Source organism: Erpetoichthys calabaricus, chromosome 8 (genome assembly GCF_900747795.2).
Source record: "Erpetoichthys calabaricus chromosome 8, fErpCal1.3, whole genome shotgun sequence".
In the NCBI taxonomy this organism is placed as follows: Eukaryota; Metazoa; Chordata; class Cladistia; order Polypteriformes; family Polypteridae; genus Erpetoichthys; species Erpetoichthys calabaricus.
In genome coordinates, this window is record NC_041401.2 from 178,551,173 (window position 1) to 178,566,585 (window position 15,413).

The following is a 15,413-nucleotide window of genomic DNA, read 5'->3' on the forward strand; positions in this document are numbered from 1 at the left end:
AAGACACTTAATCTTGATGCAACCTTCAGTGAGGCCCATCACTATTTATGAACATGCTAACCAGTCCAGCCTCCACTCCTTTATTCTCTTTTGATAAAGCTGTAGAACCTATTTGTAGGAACTGAAGTTTAAACTATAGACCACTCATTTCCAATTCCATTTCAACCATTGACTTTCTGGGGTTGCTTCATTTAAAGACAACACAGTGTTGGATAAAATAGAAATAATATTAAAACAGTTTTTGGAGACGACTTCTTAAAGAAGAATGCAGTCACAATACAAAGACGTTAAGATAACTTAATCTTTGCTTCCATTCAGTCCTCTGTAGTTATTAAATATTTACGACAAATTATGAGTGGTTTCACTTGGGGGGAATATCTGAAGTAAAATTAGACAGCACTAGAGTACATTAACTCAGACATTTAGAATAGAAAACAAAACAGCTTACCAGAAGCCATCACTATCATTCCCCTGCTCATACAAATAATTTTCTTTGAATCAGAAAGAAAGCAGAAGTAAATTATATTTATTACAGTTGTAGTTCATTTCAACAGCTTTGGTAGAAATGCTACCTCGGTGCATGTTCCCACTGAGCTTTGAAAAAAAAAAAAAATGCCATTTGGTCTGCAGCTGTTGTATAAGGGGGAAAAATAAAAAAGAAATAATGAAAGAAAACTCACTCCTTCCCATATTGGTGGCAATGTGGTGAAGCTCCTCAATTTGCCGAATGGCCTCTCGGCGTGTAAAATGCACAACCAGCACCCAGTATCCTGATGAGATGTCCTGAAGTCTGGTGGAGGAAGTGAAACATCAGTTGAAAAGCAAAACTAACATCGAAGAAGGAGGTGAAATGAAAAGTGAGAACACTTCCCAAGTTATGGTACGAATCCAACATATAGCTAAAGACAGCAAATTTTAAAACGTATAATCAGTTTTGTAAGTTTCGCCATATTCTCCTTTAAGCTCAGCATGCTAAGGTTTAACAAGATGTACATAGCGGCAGACATACAAACTTGGGCAAAAAAATAAATGAAAAAGCAATGGGCCAGCTACATTAACATGAAGCAGTTTTGAAGTCTCCAGACATTACTAATTTGGTCACCCTGTACCCCATATACCGTATTAGAATTATTTTTGGGTATGAGGACTCAGCTGTGAGTGTGACAAGAACACTGAAGGCAACATCCACCTCGGCAGTAGCTACAAACCTGTGGTTGTTCTGAATGATTACAAAACTGTAAGAAAATATATTTCATTATTATTTCTTAATAAGTTTTTAACAGTGAAATCCCATCAGTGATATGTATTGCGTACTAGCAAATCATTTTATTAATCCTAGCCAAAATGAATCAGTCATTATTAGACGATCTTTATTACAAGAATGCATCTTATGATCTCTGAAGTACCAGGATTTGTGAATAGCAGAATGTGCCTTAAAATGTTATGACTTTTAATGAAGTTTGTTTGTTTCAAATTTTATCATCTTAATATTTAATAAACATATTATTTTGCAAGCATTATAGAAATGAACGCATTATGCCAACATGTGATGTTACACGAGCTGTCTAATATAAAGCAAATGCAAGGCAAAAATGAAAAGGGCATCTTGTCAGCTTTTATAACACAAGTCTAAAAGAAAGAACTTAGTTTTAGGATTCAGAATTGGCCTTTGACCTTAGTTTTTCTCAGGCCTGTGTTATTTTTAGATTCTCAGTTTACATTCAACAATATTGAGTTTATTTTACAGACAGGTTACACCATCTCTGGCACGCAAAAATAAATATTGGCCTATTAGCAAAAGGAAAAAAATAGAAGCCAACTAGATCAAAGTATACAGTACAATTTTGCACAATCACAGCCAGTACATTTGACCCTAGGGGTCATTTCTGGAATAATGTGTTAATAAACCCGAAACTTCCACAACACTGTGATGGCCAGTGCAATTCTCTTCGATGTGGTTTCCTAGGCTGGCAACATCACTTCAAGAGAGGCCCACCAAATCAACAAGCTAATTAAAAGGGCAGGCTCAGTTATAGTATGCATTCTGGACCCCTTGGAGGTAGTAGCCAAGGAAAGAATTAAAACAAAACTGAGTTCCATTATGAACTATGCTGCACATCCCCTCTTTGACACACTAACACCGAGGACTTTCAGACAATGAATTCTTCGTCAGAAGTGTGTGAAGAAATACTACTGGGGCTCCTTTATACCAACAACAATATATCTGCATAATACCTCACTGGGTCTGGGACTGCCATTTCAGAAGTTTTCTTTTTAATTTTCTTCCTTTTTAGTCATTCTGGTGTGTGTTGAGACCATAATGTGTATATATATGTATATATATATATATATATATATATATATATATATATATATATATATATATATATATATATATATTTATGTATTTAAACAGCTTCTGTAAAAATGTTGGAAGCATGCACTGATAAAGCACGTTGCTGCACCTACCACACGACAAACCACCTCAGGACCCCAAATTAGGACCAGAGTGCAGTTGTGCAACACCTCAAGCACCCCACTAGTTCGAATGGAGTGGAACAATGTCAGGTTTTTTACAGTGGCTAGAATGCCACTCCTGCCACCAACTCCCAAGTTTTCCCTGCAAGTTGGGTAATTTCCCCTTGAGGACAAATAAAGAGAGAGATAGAGAGAGATACAGAGATAGATAAAACCATCTATATGAACTCTTGGAAGGCTTCACTACATCCAGAGCAGGGATGCCTGGACCAAAGGTAGTCTTCGTCAACTTTTTTTTTTTTTTTGTGTGTAGCTAGGCCCTCCAAATAACCCGATTACAACTTCTTCAGCAGAGTTGCCATGCAGTTTTGTGACTCATAAGCCAAATGATGACGGCTGCGTTGGATGACACATCAGAATGGAATAGACTGAGGCAGTCAAAACGAGCTCTTGACACACCAGAAGTAAGCCAAAGTCTTCAGGTCTTCGGTTACTGTTATTTCCAACTGCTGTTTTCTTTGGCATATTTAACGGCGAGCAATAACCTAAAGCACTTCACTTGACTTGTAATATGCAGTGACGTGTTCAGCACAAATTTCTGAGAGGTGTCAGTAAACTTGCACAGATTGCTTAATTGAGACATGGTGAATCACCAAGCAAGTGGGCACTGTGAATGATTTGTTTTAAAACTTTTGATTAAAGTGATTATATTTTCCTTCAGAAAAGCAGAAAATATAGTACAGTCCACAGGTTTTAGGGAAACAGTACAGCCAGAATTAATATTCTGATTACAGTAATCCCTCACCTATCACGGGGGTTACGTTCCAGAGCCCCCTGCGATAGGTGAAAATCCGCGAAGTAGCGACCTATATTTATTTTATTATTTATACATATTTTAAGGCTTTATAAACCCTTCCCACACACTTACAAACCTTTCTCACTCTCTTGTTAACCTTTCCCACGCTCTTATAAACACTTCCTATGCTCTTAAACACTTTCTACATTCTTAAACACCGCAGACCAACACTGCACACTGCACGCAGCGATCAGACGTCAATGTGTCTGCACTCGCTTTGTGAAGGGGGGCAGCTGAACTCATGCTGAGCAGAAATGGACTTTGTGCTGCTTCTGCCAAAATGCCTGCTTGTCGCTCTGCGCGTTCGGAAGGAGGAGAGTGTGTGTGAGGGCTGAACGCAAGTTCGCTCAAACCCCCCTCCCCGGAGGCGCAGTTCGCATTGTCAAGGGGGTGGGGAGCTGAATGAACGCTAAGGAGAAGTGGACTTTGTGCTGCTTGTCGCTCTGCGTGTCAATAATTTAAAAGCCTGTACATCACCAATTTTCCTGTCTCACTGTCTTGTCTTGCGTGAAGTTAAAATGTTTTATAATAGTGAGATGTTACTCATATCCTTAGCCCGACATCCACATATCATATGTGTTAACAAAATGTGTTTTATAAGTTTACATGTGTTTAAAACATGTGGGATGGGTATTTTAAGGCTTAAACTATAAAAATGTTTATTTATATGGTCTTTCTATATCGCGGATTTTCTCCTGTTGCTGATGGGTCTGGAACATAACTTCTGCGATAGGCGGGCAATCACTTGTATTTAAAAACCTGCGAAGTCTGAATCTGCGAAACGTGAACCGTGAAGTAGCGAGGGATTACTGTATACAGTTAGGTCCATAAATATTTGGACAGAGACAACTTTTTTCTAATTTTGGTTCTACATTACCACAATGAATTTTAAATGAAACAACTCAGATGCAGTTGAAGTGCAGACTTTCAGCTTTAATTCAGTGGGGTGAACAAAACGATTGCATAAAAATGTGAGGCAACTAAAGCATTTCTTTAACACAATCCCTTCATTTCAGGGGCTCAAAAGTAATTGGACAATTGACTCAAAGGCTATTTCATGGGCAGGTGTGTGCAAGTCCGTCGTTATGTCATTATCAATTAAGGGTTTCTCTTCACCATGGAAATGATTTTGCGATCATCCACCACTGTTGTCTTCCGTGGATGTCCAGGTCTTTTTGCGTTGCTGAGTTCACCAGTGCTTGCTTTCTTTCTCCAGATGTACCAAACTGTAGATTTTACCACTCTTAATATTCTCAGATGGGTTTTTTCTGTTTTCGCAGCTTAAGGATGGCTTCTTTCACCTGCATGGAGAGCTCCTTTGACCGCATGTTGTCTGTTCACAGCAAAATCTTTCACATTCAAGTACCACACCTCAAATCAACTCCAGGCCTTTTACCTGCTTAATTGATAATGACATAACGACGGACTTGCCCACACCTGCCCATGAAATAGCCTTTGAGTCAATTGTCCAATTACTTTTGAGCCAATGAAATGAAGGGATTGTGTTAAACAAAATGCTTTAGTTGCCTCACATTTTTATGCAATCATTTTGTTCACCCCACTGAATTAAAGCTGAAAGTCTGCACTTCAACTGCATCTGAGTTGTTTCATTTAAAATTCATTGTGGTAATGTACAGAACCAAAATTAGAAAAAAGTTGTCTCTGTCCAAATATTTATGGACCTAACTGTATACTTCATCAGTTCAGATTAAAAAATGAATATTAGGGGAAAAAACTCAGAATATCACATTATTCCAAATTATTCACAGTAACATATGGTGTTCCTTCATTCTGTTTTGGTGTAAGCATAGACAAAAGACGTCAATCATATGGCCAAACATTTGTGGACACCTGACTGTCACACCTACATATATAAGCTTTTTGGATACACCACTCCAAAACCATTGGTGATAGTATGGAGTTGCCCCGACCCCCTTTGTAGCTGCAGCAGCCACCACTCTAACAATTGTTTTTTCCCCCCCAACTGGTCCTTCATCCTGTCTATAGTTATTATTTCCGGATGGTGGCAGGTCTCAGAGGCTACCTGTCACATCTAAAGTCCAACTCAACATTAGCAAGGCTTTCTCACTTCATATTATTTCCTGTCCTTCTCTCCCTTCCATCTCACCTCTACATATCGTAAAGGCTTTTCTCCCTAGACACCACTACAGTCAACATCAGTCTGGTCCATTGCTAGAAATTTCCCAGAATTCAAAGTCTTCTAACCTTCAAAACTCCTCTTTTTACAGACTGCTTCTTCTTGAACTCTCTGTACTTCAGATCAATGGGTCATCCAGTTCCAAAGTCAGAAAGTGGGTTTCTACAGTCAGGTTGGTTTGGTAATGGGTAGCCAGGGATTGGCAACTTTTTTCCCCAAATCGATGTAGCCAGGCTTCTCCAGCTTTTTTCTTCCTTGGTCTAGGGGTACCTTTCTGCGCTTTCATTTTTTTTTTATATACATCATTCCTCAAACAACTTGTGTAGTTGGAGGGTGCTAGGGAAATTATGTTGTTTCACCATTTATCTTTAAAAAAGTTTAGTTTCATTTTTTAATTTGACTAGGGGGCTGTGCCCCCTGCTCACTTCGCTTGCCCACTCCTCCCCCCACCTGGGGTGCGCTGTACGCCAGCCACTGCACGTCTCTGCCGCTCGCGTTGTGGAGGGGGCGCTGAATGTATGCTAAGGAGATGCGGTCAGATCAGCTGCTGTCTTGCTACTGCCATGTTGCATATTCTGATTATCGAGCCGCGTGTCAATAATTTAAAAGCCTGTGTAGCAGCTGTCCTTTTGTCTCACTGCCTTGTCTCATGGGACGTTAAACTGTCTTCGAGGAAATCACGTATCGTCTCCTTCCAAGATTTTTTTTTTTTTTTTTATAATAGAGAGATGAATTCAATAAAAATTTGATTACTAAAAAATCCATACATATATAGGTAGGCACGGCAAACACAAACTTAAAAGATGACATTTTTTAATAAAAAAATCTAAAATGGAATAGCAGTTTTGACTTAAATTTTTCATTAGTTACTTAGGGCAGCATAACCAAATTTACCTTTCTCTTCTTGGCCTTTTGGATGAACTCTGTCTGTTTGTACAACATTCAAAAGGGTCTTCTTCTCCCTTTCTCTGGTACACTATATGGACAAACATATGTGGACACCCTTCCAAATGATTGACTTCAGGTGTTTCATTGTTAACAGGTGCATCAACTGAAACACCGAGCCATGCAATCTCAATTTTAAAACCCTGGCAGTAGAGTGGGTCGTACTGAAGAGTTTAGTGACTTTAAATGCGGTGCTGTCATTGGATACCACCTTTGTCACAAGTCAGTATGTGAAATTTCCTCCACAGTGGAAACCACACTTTTCTATCTAGCAGCCTGATGGAGAAATCTGGGTTTGGTGGATGCCAGGACAACGCTACCTTGAGAACTGACAATCATCTACTGTCAAGTTTAGTGGAGGAGGAATAAGGGCTCGGTGGGTGTTTGTCAGGGTTTAGGCTAGACCAGGGGTCTCTAACATGTTGCTCGCAACCCCTTTCCAAGTAGGTCTCCAAAGGGTTAATGAATACTACATAAATTTGAAAACTTGATTAGTCAAATTAGAGGTGGATGATCTTTCCAAAAAATCATATCACGATCCTTTTAACACAAAATCACGATCCACAATCTGAATTGCAATCTATCTTTTCAATGTGGCAGACACTTAAGAGAATATCCGGACTCAAACTCATCAAGACCTAAGTAACACTTAAATATCAAACAAAGTTGAATTCAATTGTTCTCTCGTTCACTAGCTAAGCGGAGTTAAGGACCACGCCCCGAAGGAAGGCCCCGCCCCTCGGCCCACTGCGTGTTCCTTGGATTCACATTTATAGATCGGTACTGTAAGCGAACTCTGATACAAAGTGAAATGAGAAGTTGCAAAATCAACTGGAATGTTCAAGCAAATTATAGAAAAAAACCTAATCTAAATCCATTAAGTAGTTCTCTCATGAAAAGTGGACAGACAGACATACAGACAGAGAGACATTGGATTTTATATATTATATATTAGTAAACCTTCAAAATAATATGCAGGTAAAGTCTCAACAGCATTCTCAGCATTTCTGGAGCTTAGTAGATTCAGATAACTAGAAGAATCTTCACCAAGCAGCTCTGAAAATGTCTGCTTTGTTTGGGTCTCCATACCTCTGTGAGTCTGACGTGAATGTCATGAAATGAAAGTTCAGAACACGACTGACAGACGAACATTGAAATGACTCCAGAAGAGTGAATCTCAGTGGCTCCACTCCACCAGACACCTCAGTGCCAGTCATCTGACTAACTAAAAAACACATCACACATGCGACTGGACCTGTGAATAAAGTGACACAGTGACATGTGACAAAATGACAAATGAAGAAGTCAGATCTGTGGATTCGGAATTGCATTGTTTTGTTTTAATTCAATAGTGTGAGATACACTAGAAAATGCATACAGACATACAACATGCACTTGCAGATGAACTAAATATTTTGTGTGATGTTTTAATGCAAAATGTGAGTTGTGGACACCAACATTTTGTAAATGTTCAGGCAAAACAAGCTTATTCAGTTTGTTTGGGTTGAATAAGCTATGAGAAGAAATGTTAGAAAACATGAGGAGCTCTCGGCCATTTTCATTCTGTAAAAGTAGCTCTCGGGGTAAGGTTGGAGACCCCTGCATTAGACCCTTTTCTTCCAATGAAGGGCACTGTCAATGCTACAGCATACAAAGACATTTTAGACAATTGTGCACTTCCAATTTTGTGACAACAGCATAGGGACGGTCTTTTTCTGCTCCAACACGACTCTGTATCCCTGTGCACAAAGCCAGGCCCATTAAAATATGGAGAAGCTAAAGTGGCTGACACGGAGCCCTGACCTCAACCCTATCGTACATCATTGATATCAACTGGTACTCCAATTGTAAGCCATATCTTCATCTCCAACATTAGTGCCGGACATTACAAAATGTTCTCTAGGACTGAACGGACACCTCAGATGGACTCCAAAATCTTGTAGAAAATACTTCTAGTAGAGTGAAGGCTGTTATAGCCGCGAAGGGGGGGCAATTCCATATAAATTGCAAATGCAAATGGTTTTGAAATAGAATGTCCAAAAAGCTCAGAAAAGCCAAGCAAAATGACACCTTTTATTGGCTAACGAAAAAGATTACAATATGCAAGCTTTCGAGGCAACTCAGGCCCCTTCTTCAGGTTGCCTTGAAAGCTTGCATATTGTAATCTTTTTCGTTAGCCAGTAAAAGGTGTCATTTTGCTTGGCTTTTCTCTACATTCATAATGGCTAATATGGTACAACACCCTAGTACTACAGAGAAAAAGCTCATATCAGTATGTGTGATGGTCAGGTGTCCACAAACATGTCCATATAATATATCTAACTTGATTGTCCATCCAAAACTGGTACAATGCTGGTTAGTCCCTATAATGGATTGGCTTCTCATCCACGGTGGGTTCTCACTTAGTAACAGTTACAGCTGGGATTGTGAAAAGCTGCTCATAACTCAATACTAAATCAAGAAATTTGAGATGATGGATCAATTACACTATAAAAATTTGTACATAAAACTCAGAGTAATTATTTAAATCTCAAACTACTAATAAGCCAAGCTTTATTACCCATAGAGCAACGCATGGTCCAGGTGCTCACATAACCGCTGCAGCACTCTGTCGTGATTCCTGATTGCTGGAGTCTCATCTTCACAAGCAGCAAAATAGCTCTGCAACTGAAAAAAAAGGTGAGTTGATATGCAAGGGATAGGATGATTTAAAATGAATATATCAGGGCAGAATTTGGTTTCTAATAACCATTAAATAAGGACATTCTGCATATCCTAAAAGAAAATCAGAAAGTCAGTGAACACATTAAACTCTAAAAACAGGCAAAGCTGAAAGCAGTTTAATTTAGACAGAAATGGTTAATTTTAATTATTAAGATAGCATAAAAATATCAGTTTAAGCAGAAGTCATTTGGCAAAGGTTTTTTTTTTTTTATTCCAAATTAAAAGGGGTCCCTGCCTTTGAAGTATTTTACGCAAAATTGGCCAAGTTCCACAGTAGATTCTGTGCCAGCAGTTTGGCTGACAGCTCAGTAGCAGCTTTTTGGCCAAGTCACGAGGGCAGACTTTATTAAATTGCATACACAAACAGACAGACAGAGAGACACGCGCACAGAAAACAACAGCCTCACAGTCAGGTGACCAGAGAAAACGAAGCCAAATAAACAGAAGTGTGACAGAATGGAAGCAGATGGGATGATAGGACTAGGTATGACTCAGCAATGCCAGCTGCCAGCTTCATTATTACCAGATACCCTCCATGCCATATAAGTTTTCTGGTATACAAAATGTCCTGTCAATACGTAGAAGAACTCAAAACTAGGTGAATAGCAGGGTCTAACTGAAAATATAAGCAAATCAATTACTTTCCTAAAGTTAATGTTAATCATAAGTTCATGTGCACAATGGAAATGATGGGTCATATTTTGCAGTCAGTGCTTTTCACAATAATAAACATGCTGTGGAAATATATATATATATATATATATATATATATATATATATATATATATATATATATATATATATATAAAAGCCAAATACCACTGACTCACTCATCACGAAACCTCCCGTACCATGAGGACTTAGGACTTGAAATTTGGAATGTAGGTTACCCTTGGCCCATAGGTGCTCGGTAAGAAATGGTTTTAAAAAATTTCATGGTCCAAGCACGTTCTGTCCGTATGTCTGTTCTGCTTTATGTCTGTCCGCTTTTCACGAGAGAGAGAGAATAACTTAACGGATTTAGATCTGGTTGTTTTCTATAATTTGCTTGAACTTTCTGGTTGATTTTGCGACTTCTCTCATCGCGCTAAGTACCAAAGTTTACTTGCGGTACCGATGTATTTATGCAAATCCAACAGAGTGGCTGTGGGCCAAGAGCAGGGGGGCTGGGCCTTCTTCATTCACTCGCCAGCCTCTATTCGAGTTAGTCTATGTCTCACCACGTGTTGGAGTGCACCTTTCCGCCACTTAGCTAGCGACACCTGTTTGTTGAACAGACATTATCGTCTACAGATTGTTAAGGTGTAACGTTTGACGTTTTTGAGAGAGAGATCAGAGTTCCGTGTGTTTTAGAGGGTAGCTGCTGATTGGCACAGATATCACGGCCACATGCTATTCTCCCCACACGGGGAAACACTTTCCCGTCAGAGCTGAACACAATCAGATACAGTGCCAACGTCTATTGATTTTTAAAGTTTGTCCTGTTTCATTACTATGTGGGCGAAGCCACGGGGTACAGCTAGTCCTAAATATAGAGCAATTAAGCAGCGGGCAAACACAATGGCTCACAGGAATGCAAGGTAATACAATACATTTTTAAGCATAATTTTGCTCTTCTGGATCTTGAAATTGTGTTGTCTTAGATTTAGGATTTGGAAAACAGTTGGCAGTTTTTATTACTTTATGATATTTATTTTTTGATTTATGAATATTAGAATTTAGCAGTTTGGGAGTTTATTTTATATTGTATCTTGTTTTTGCTTTCTAATTTTGTATTTTATTCTGTGGTGGGTTGGCACCCTGCCCAGGATTGGTTCCCTGCCTTGTGCCCTGTGTTGGCTGGGATTGGCTCCAGCAGACCCCCGTGACCCTGTGTTCGGATTCAGCGGGTTGGAAAATGGATGGATGGATGGATGTATTTTATTTGTTAAAGCTTTGGTAGGCAAAGTTGTTGAAGGCCACCGCTATGGATGCTCCAATCGGATTTTTTTTTTTTTTAGGGCCGACATCAAGAATCGATTTCATCTTACTAGAACTGGCCACTTTCAATTTGTTTCTTTATTCTTTTAATTTTGTATTTTATTTATTGTTTTAAAAATAAGCTCCTGCATAACCAGTTGTATAGAAGCCTTATGCTCTACAGTAAAGTGGTATGTTTTCAATTAAACTGTAGCCCAGAAATGTCACCTGGTAATTTTCTATTAACAAAATGAAATTCCATAGACTTCTTGTTCAATGTCCATAAAAAAAATACTGAAATAAATAAAGTCCTTTAAAAATGTATATTTTTAACCTAATCAAACATGTATACAAATTATGTTTCTTTATTATTACAAAAAAAAAATTTGTGACGAAACGAGACTTTTTCCCAGGCACAAGACGTGATCTTTTGAAGAGAGACAGAGAACAAGTCACGTCATACTTACAACCTTCAGACGCAAGTCCCGTGATACACATGCAGAGCAGGTTAGAGATAATGGAAGTAGGAACATTCGAAATTCTCCAAAAATGAGAGTAAAAATTGCATTAGCGCAAATAATCTTAAAAAAATTACTCGGGGAATGTAATCAGAATAATAAGTTTAATGTCACTGTGCTCTGCAAAAAAATTATTTTATACTCACATGTACAGGCCAGGCCAGGCCAAGGTTAGCACACAGGAGCTCTCAGCATTTAGAACTGCTAGGCAAGCATTTGAAGAGAGAAAGGTACAACTACGAAAATGGGCGTTGTACTATTTTTGTATGTTAGAGATGAAATTCAATCTTTTTGCCTTGTTTGGAACCTAAGTAAGAGCCTGCACGTGGAGAAAACAGTATAAAAGACTTGGACAGCAGCCATGTTTTCGAAGCCGACGGACGGATGGGTGATATTGTCATCCGTCCTGAAAATCCTTCCATCACAGCGATGAAAATGGCAGACTGTATACATCGAGATCCCACCTTGATAAAGTCTTGCTATGGCTTCCTTGTCTGTAATGCAGCATAAATCATCATTAAAGAAAGCTATGTTATTTTCTCTTATGTGATTCCTTACTGCCGTATCACTATGGGAGAAGTATTGCCTTTTAATATCATATCTATATAGTTTCCGGTTACTTAAAACGCCGCAATTACAAAAGAACTTATTCCAACAAGGGAGCTTTTGCCCCCTACAGGGAACAGGGAAATAATGAAACAGCGAAAATAGATTGAATATTTAGGTGTTGTACAGGCTTTTAAACGTTCGAAGCTCCGCAACAAATGCAGATCACGCAGTAGCAGCAAGCCAACAGCTTCTCGAGCAAAGAGGAGTTGAAAAAAAACACCTGTTACTTGCTTCGCAATGTATCACCGTTTAAGAGGGGTTTCAGAGGAGCAGCCGCGTCTTCTTGGGGTGCGCTTAGCCACCCTCTTCACAACGGCGCCTACCACTGGTGGGATAGGCAAGCGAACTGCAGATTACGTGAGCACACCAGCTGCTCAAGAAAAAAGAAGAGTTAAAAAAAAAAAGTATTTGTTTCCCATTGTATCACCGTTAAAGAGGGGTTTTGGAGAGGCGGGCACTGGCCGGGGGGGGAAGGGGTTGGCGAGCGAGGCAAGCAGGGGGTGAAGCCCCCTAGTATTCATAATAAACATGCCACAAAAGAAAATAAAATGCTTGTCTAAGATAAATGTTCACGTTTACCAGGAAGATCCAACGCTAACATGCTTAACAAGTTTATAAGTAAAATACACTCACTTAGCTCTTAAGCTAAAAAGCCTACAGTTTACTAAGCAGAGAGGGCAAATTCTTCTTTATCTGATCTCTTTTAAATACAAAATGTGAGCTGCTGTACTAAACACGAGCTCCCTCACCATCCACACTCAGACCAAGGAGTGTTAATCATAATTACAAGACAACATGAAAAGGTCTGAATCTGAAGTCATTCTTTTTTTAAATTTCTACCAAAGACACATCTTTCTTTGTTTCCACTCCAATTATAACTGGACAAACGTATATACATCTGCCCTTCCTGAAATACCTCCTGCACAGGATGACTCTTCAGATTCTCTTTCCTCAGTTTTTATTCCACTTTCTTTAAGGTAAAAGCCAATATTCCTGTCTTCACTCTCTCCTAAAGGCTGACTGTCTGTGGTCTGTTTACTGGAAGTTCACCCAGCAAAAGGACACGTGGGATTCCTCAAGGTCTTGGTGTAAAGGAGCACAACAACTGAATTACCATATAGCTTAGATAAGGAGAATTTAAATAAAAATAGCTTTTTGAGATCAAATCATTTACTGATTGGCGGAGAATCGCTGGTCACTGCTCCCATTTAAGAACAATAGAAAAATTGTAAGAAGAACAGGCCATTCAGTTCAACAAGCTTATCCATCCTATTCTCCTACATTGTCCAAAATAAGATCTAGTTGAGATTTGATGGTCGTAAAAGTCCTGCTCTGCACCCCAGTACTTGGTAATTGATTCCATGTGCTTATGGCTATTTGTATGAAGATAAACTTTCTAACATTCATGCGAAATCTACCCTTAGTAAGTCTCCAACCATGTCCCCATATTCTTGTTCAAGTTATTTTATAGTAGCGGCCTTTATCCTTGTACCAATTCTTTTCATAACCTTAAACATTTCAATCCTCTTGATCTCTGTTTGCTTAAACTGAAAAGACTCAACTCCTTCAATGTCTCCTCCTCACAACAGTCCCAGAATCAGCCTAGTCGCTCTTCTCTGGACCTTCTCTAGAACTGCTACATCATTTCTGCAATATGGAGATCAAATACAGTACACCTGCACTCCAGGTGAGGCATTGTAATGTTTAAGCTTAAGCTCACCACACCTTGTATGCCACACATCATGATATACAGTGATCCCTCGCTATATCGCGCTTCGCCTTTCGCGGCTTCACTCTATCGCGGATTTTATATGTAAGCATATTTAAATATATATCGCGGATTCTTTGCTGGTTCGCGGATTTCTGAGGACAATGGGTCTTTTAATTTCTGGTACATGCTTCCTCAGTTGGTTTGCCCAGTTGATTTCATACAAGGGACGCTATTGGCAGATGGCTGAGAAGCTACCCAACTTACTTTTCTCTTTCTCTCTCTTGCGCTTTCTCTGATCCTGATGTAGGGGGTGTGAGCAGGGGGGCTGTTCGCACACCTAGACGATACGGACGCTCTTGTCTAAAAATGCTGAAAGATTATCTTCACGTTGCTACCTTCTGTGCAGCTGCTTAGTGAAGCGACATGCTGCACGGTGCTTCGCATACTTAAAAGCTCGAAGGGCACGTATTGATTTTTGCATGTTTGTTTTTCTCTCTCTCTCTCTGCTCCTGACGAAGGGGGTGTGAGCTGCCGCCTTCAACAGCTTTGTGCCGCAGTGCTTCGCATACTTAAAAGCCAAACAGCCCTATTGATTTGTTTGCATTCTCTGTCTTTATGACAGTCTCTGCTCCTGACGCACACTCCTTTGAAGAGGAAGATATGTTTGCATTCTTTTAATTGTGAGATGGAACTGTCATCTCTGTCTTGTCATGGAGCACAGTTTAAACTTTTGAAAAAGAGACAAATGTTTGTTTGCAGTGTTTGAATAACGTTCCTGTCTCTCTACAACCTCCTGTGTTTCTGTGCAAATCTGTGACCCAAGCATGACAATATAAAAATAACCATATAAACATATGGTTTCTACTTCGCGGATTTTCTTATTTCGCGGGTGGCTCTGGAACGCAACCCCCACGATGGTGGAGGGATTACTGTACAGCTTAACATCCTTTTAGCTTTCTTGACTGCTTCTATACACTGTCCAGATGCAGATAGTGATGTGTCCATTATGACTCCCATGTCCTTCTCATTTAGGCAAATCAGTTTACAACAACATTTATTTCTAGAGCATGTTTTCATACAAATGATGGAGCTCAAAGTGCTTTACAGGATGAAGAAAGAGAGAAAAGACAAAATATAAAAAATAAAATTAGGCAATACTAATTAACATAGAATAAAAGTAAGGTCTGATGGCCAGAGAGGACAGAAAAAACAAAAACTCCAGACGGCTGGAGAAAAAAAAAAAAATCTGCAGGGGTTCTGAGGCCACGAGACCACCCAGCCCCCTAAACATCCATCCATCCATCCATCCATTATCCAACCCGCTATATCCTAACTACAGGGTCACGGGGGTCTGCTGGAGCCAATCTCAGCCAACACAGGGCACAAGGCAGGAAACAAACCCCGGGCAGGGCGCTAGCCCACCGCAGACCCCCTAACATAAATGACCTTAATCAG

At 39.5% G+C, this 15,413-nt stretch overlaps 1 protein-coding gene across 6 annotated transcripts in view; it reads right to left on the minus strand.

Annotated features, from left to right (window-relative positions):
- plekhm2 (pleckstrin homology domain containing, family M (with RUN domain) member 2) overlaps positions 1–15,413 on the minus strand; it is a 72,582-nt gene that overhangs the window by 39,838 nt on the left and 17,331 nt on the right. For all 6 annotated transcript variants that reach the window (XM_051930863.1, XM_028807915.2, XM_051930862.1 and 3 more), the window contains exons 2-3: positions 8,998–9,104; positions 681–790 (exon numbers count right to left, since the gene is read on the minus strand). In XM_051930863.1, coding sequence (XP_051786823.1) covers positions 681–790; positions 8,998–9,104 — 217 coding nt within the window. The remainder of the gene's footprint in view (positions 1–680; positions 791–8,997; positions 9,105–15,413) is intronic.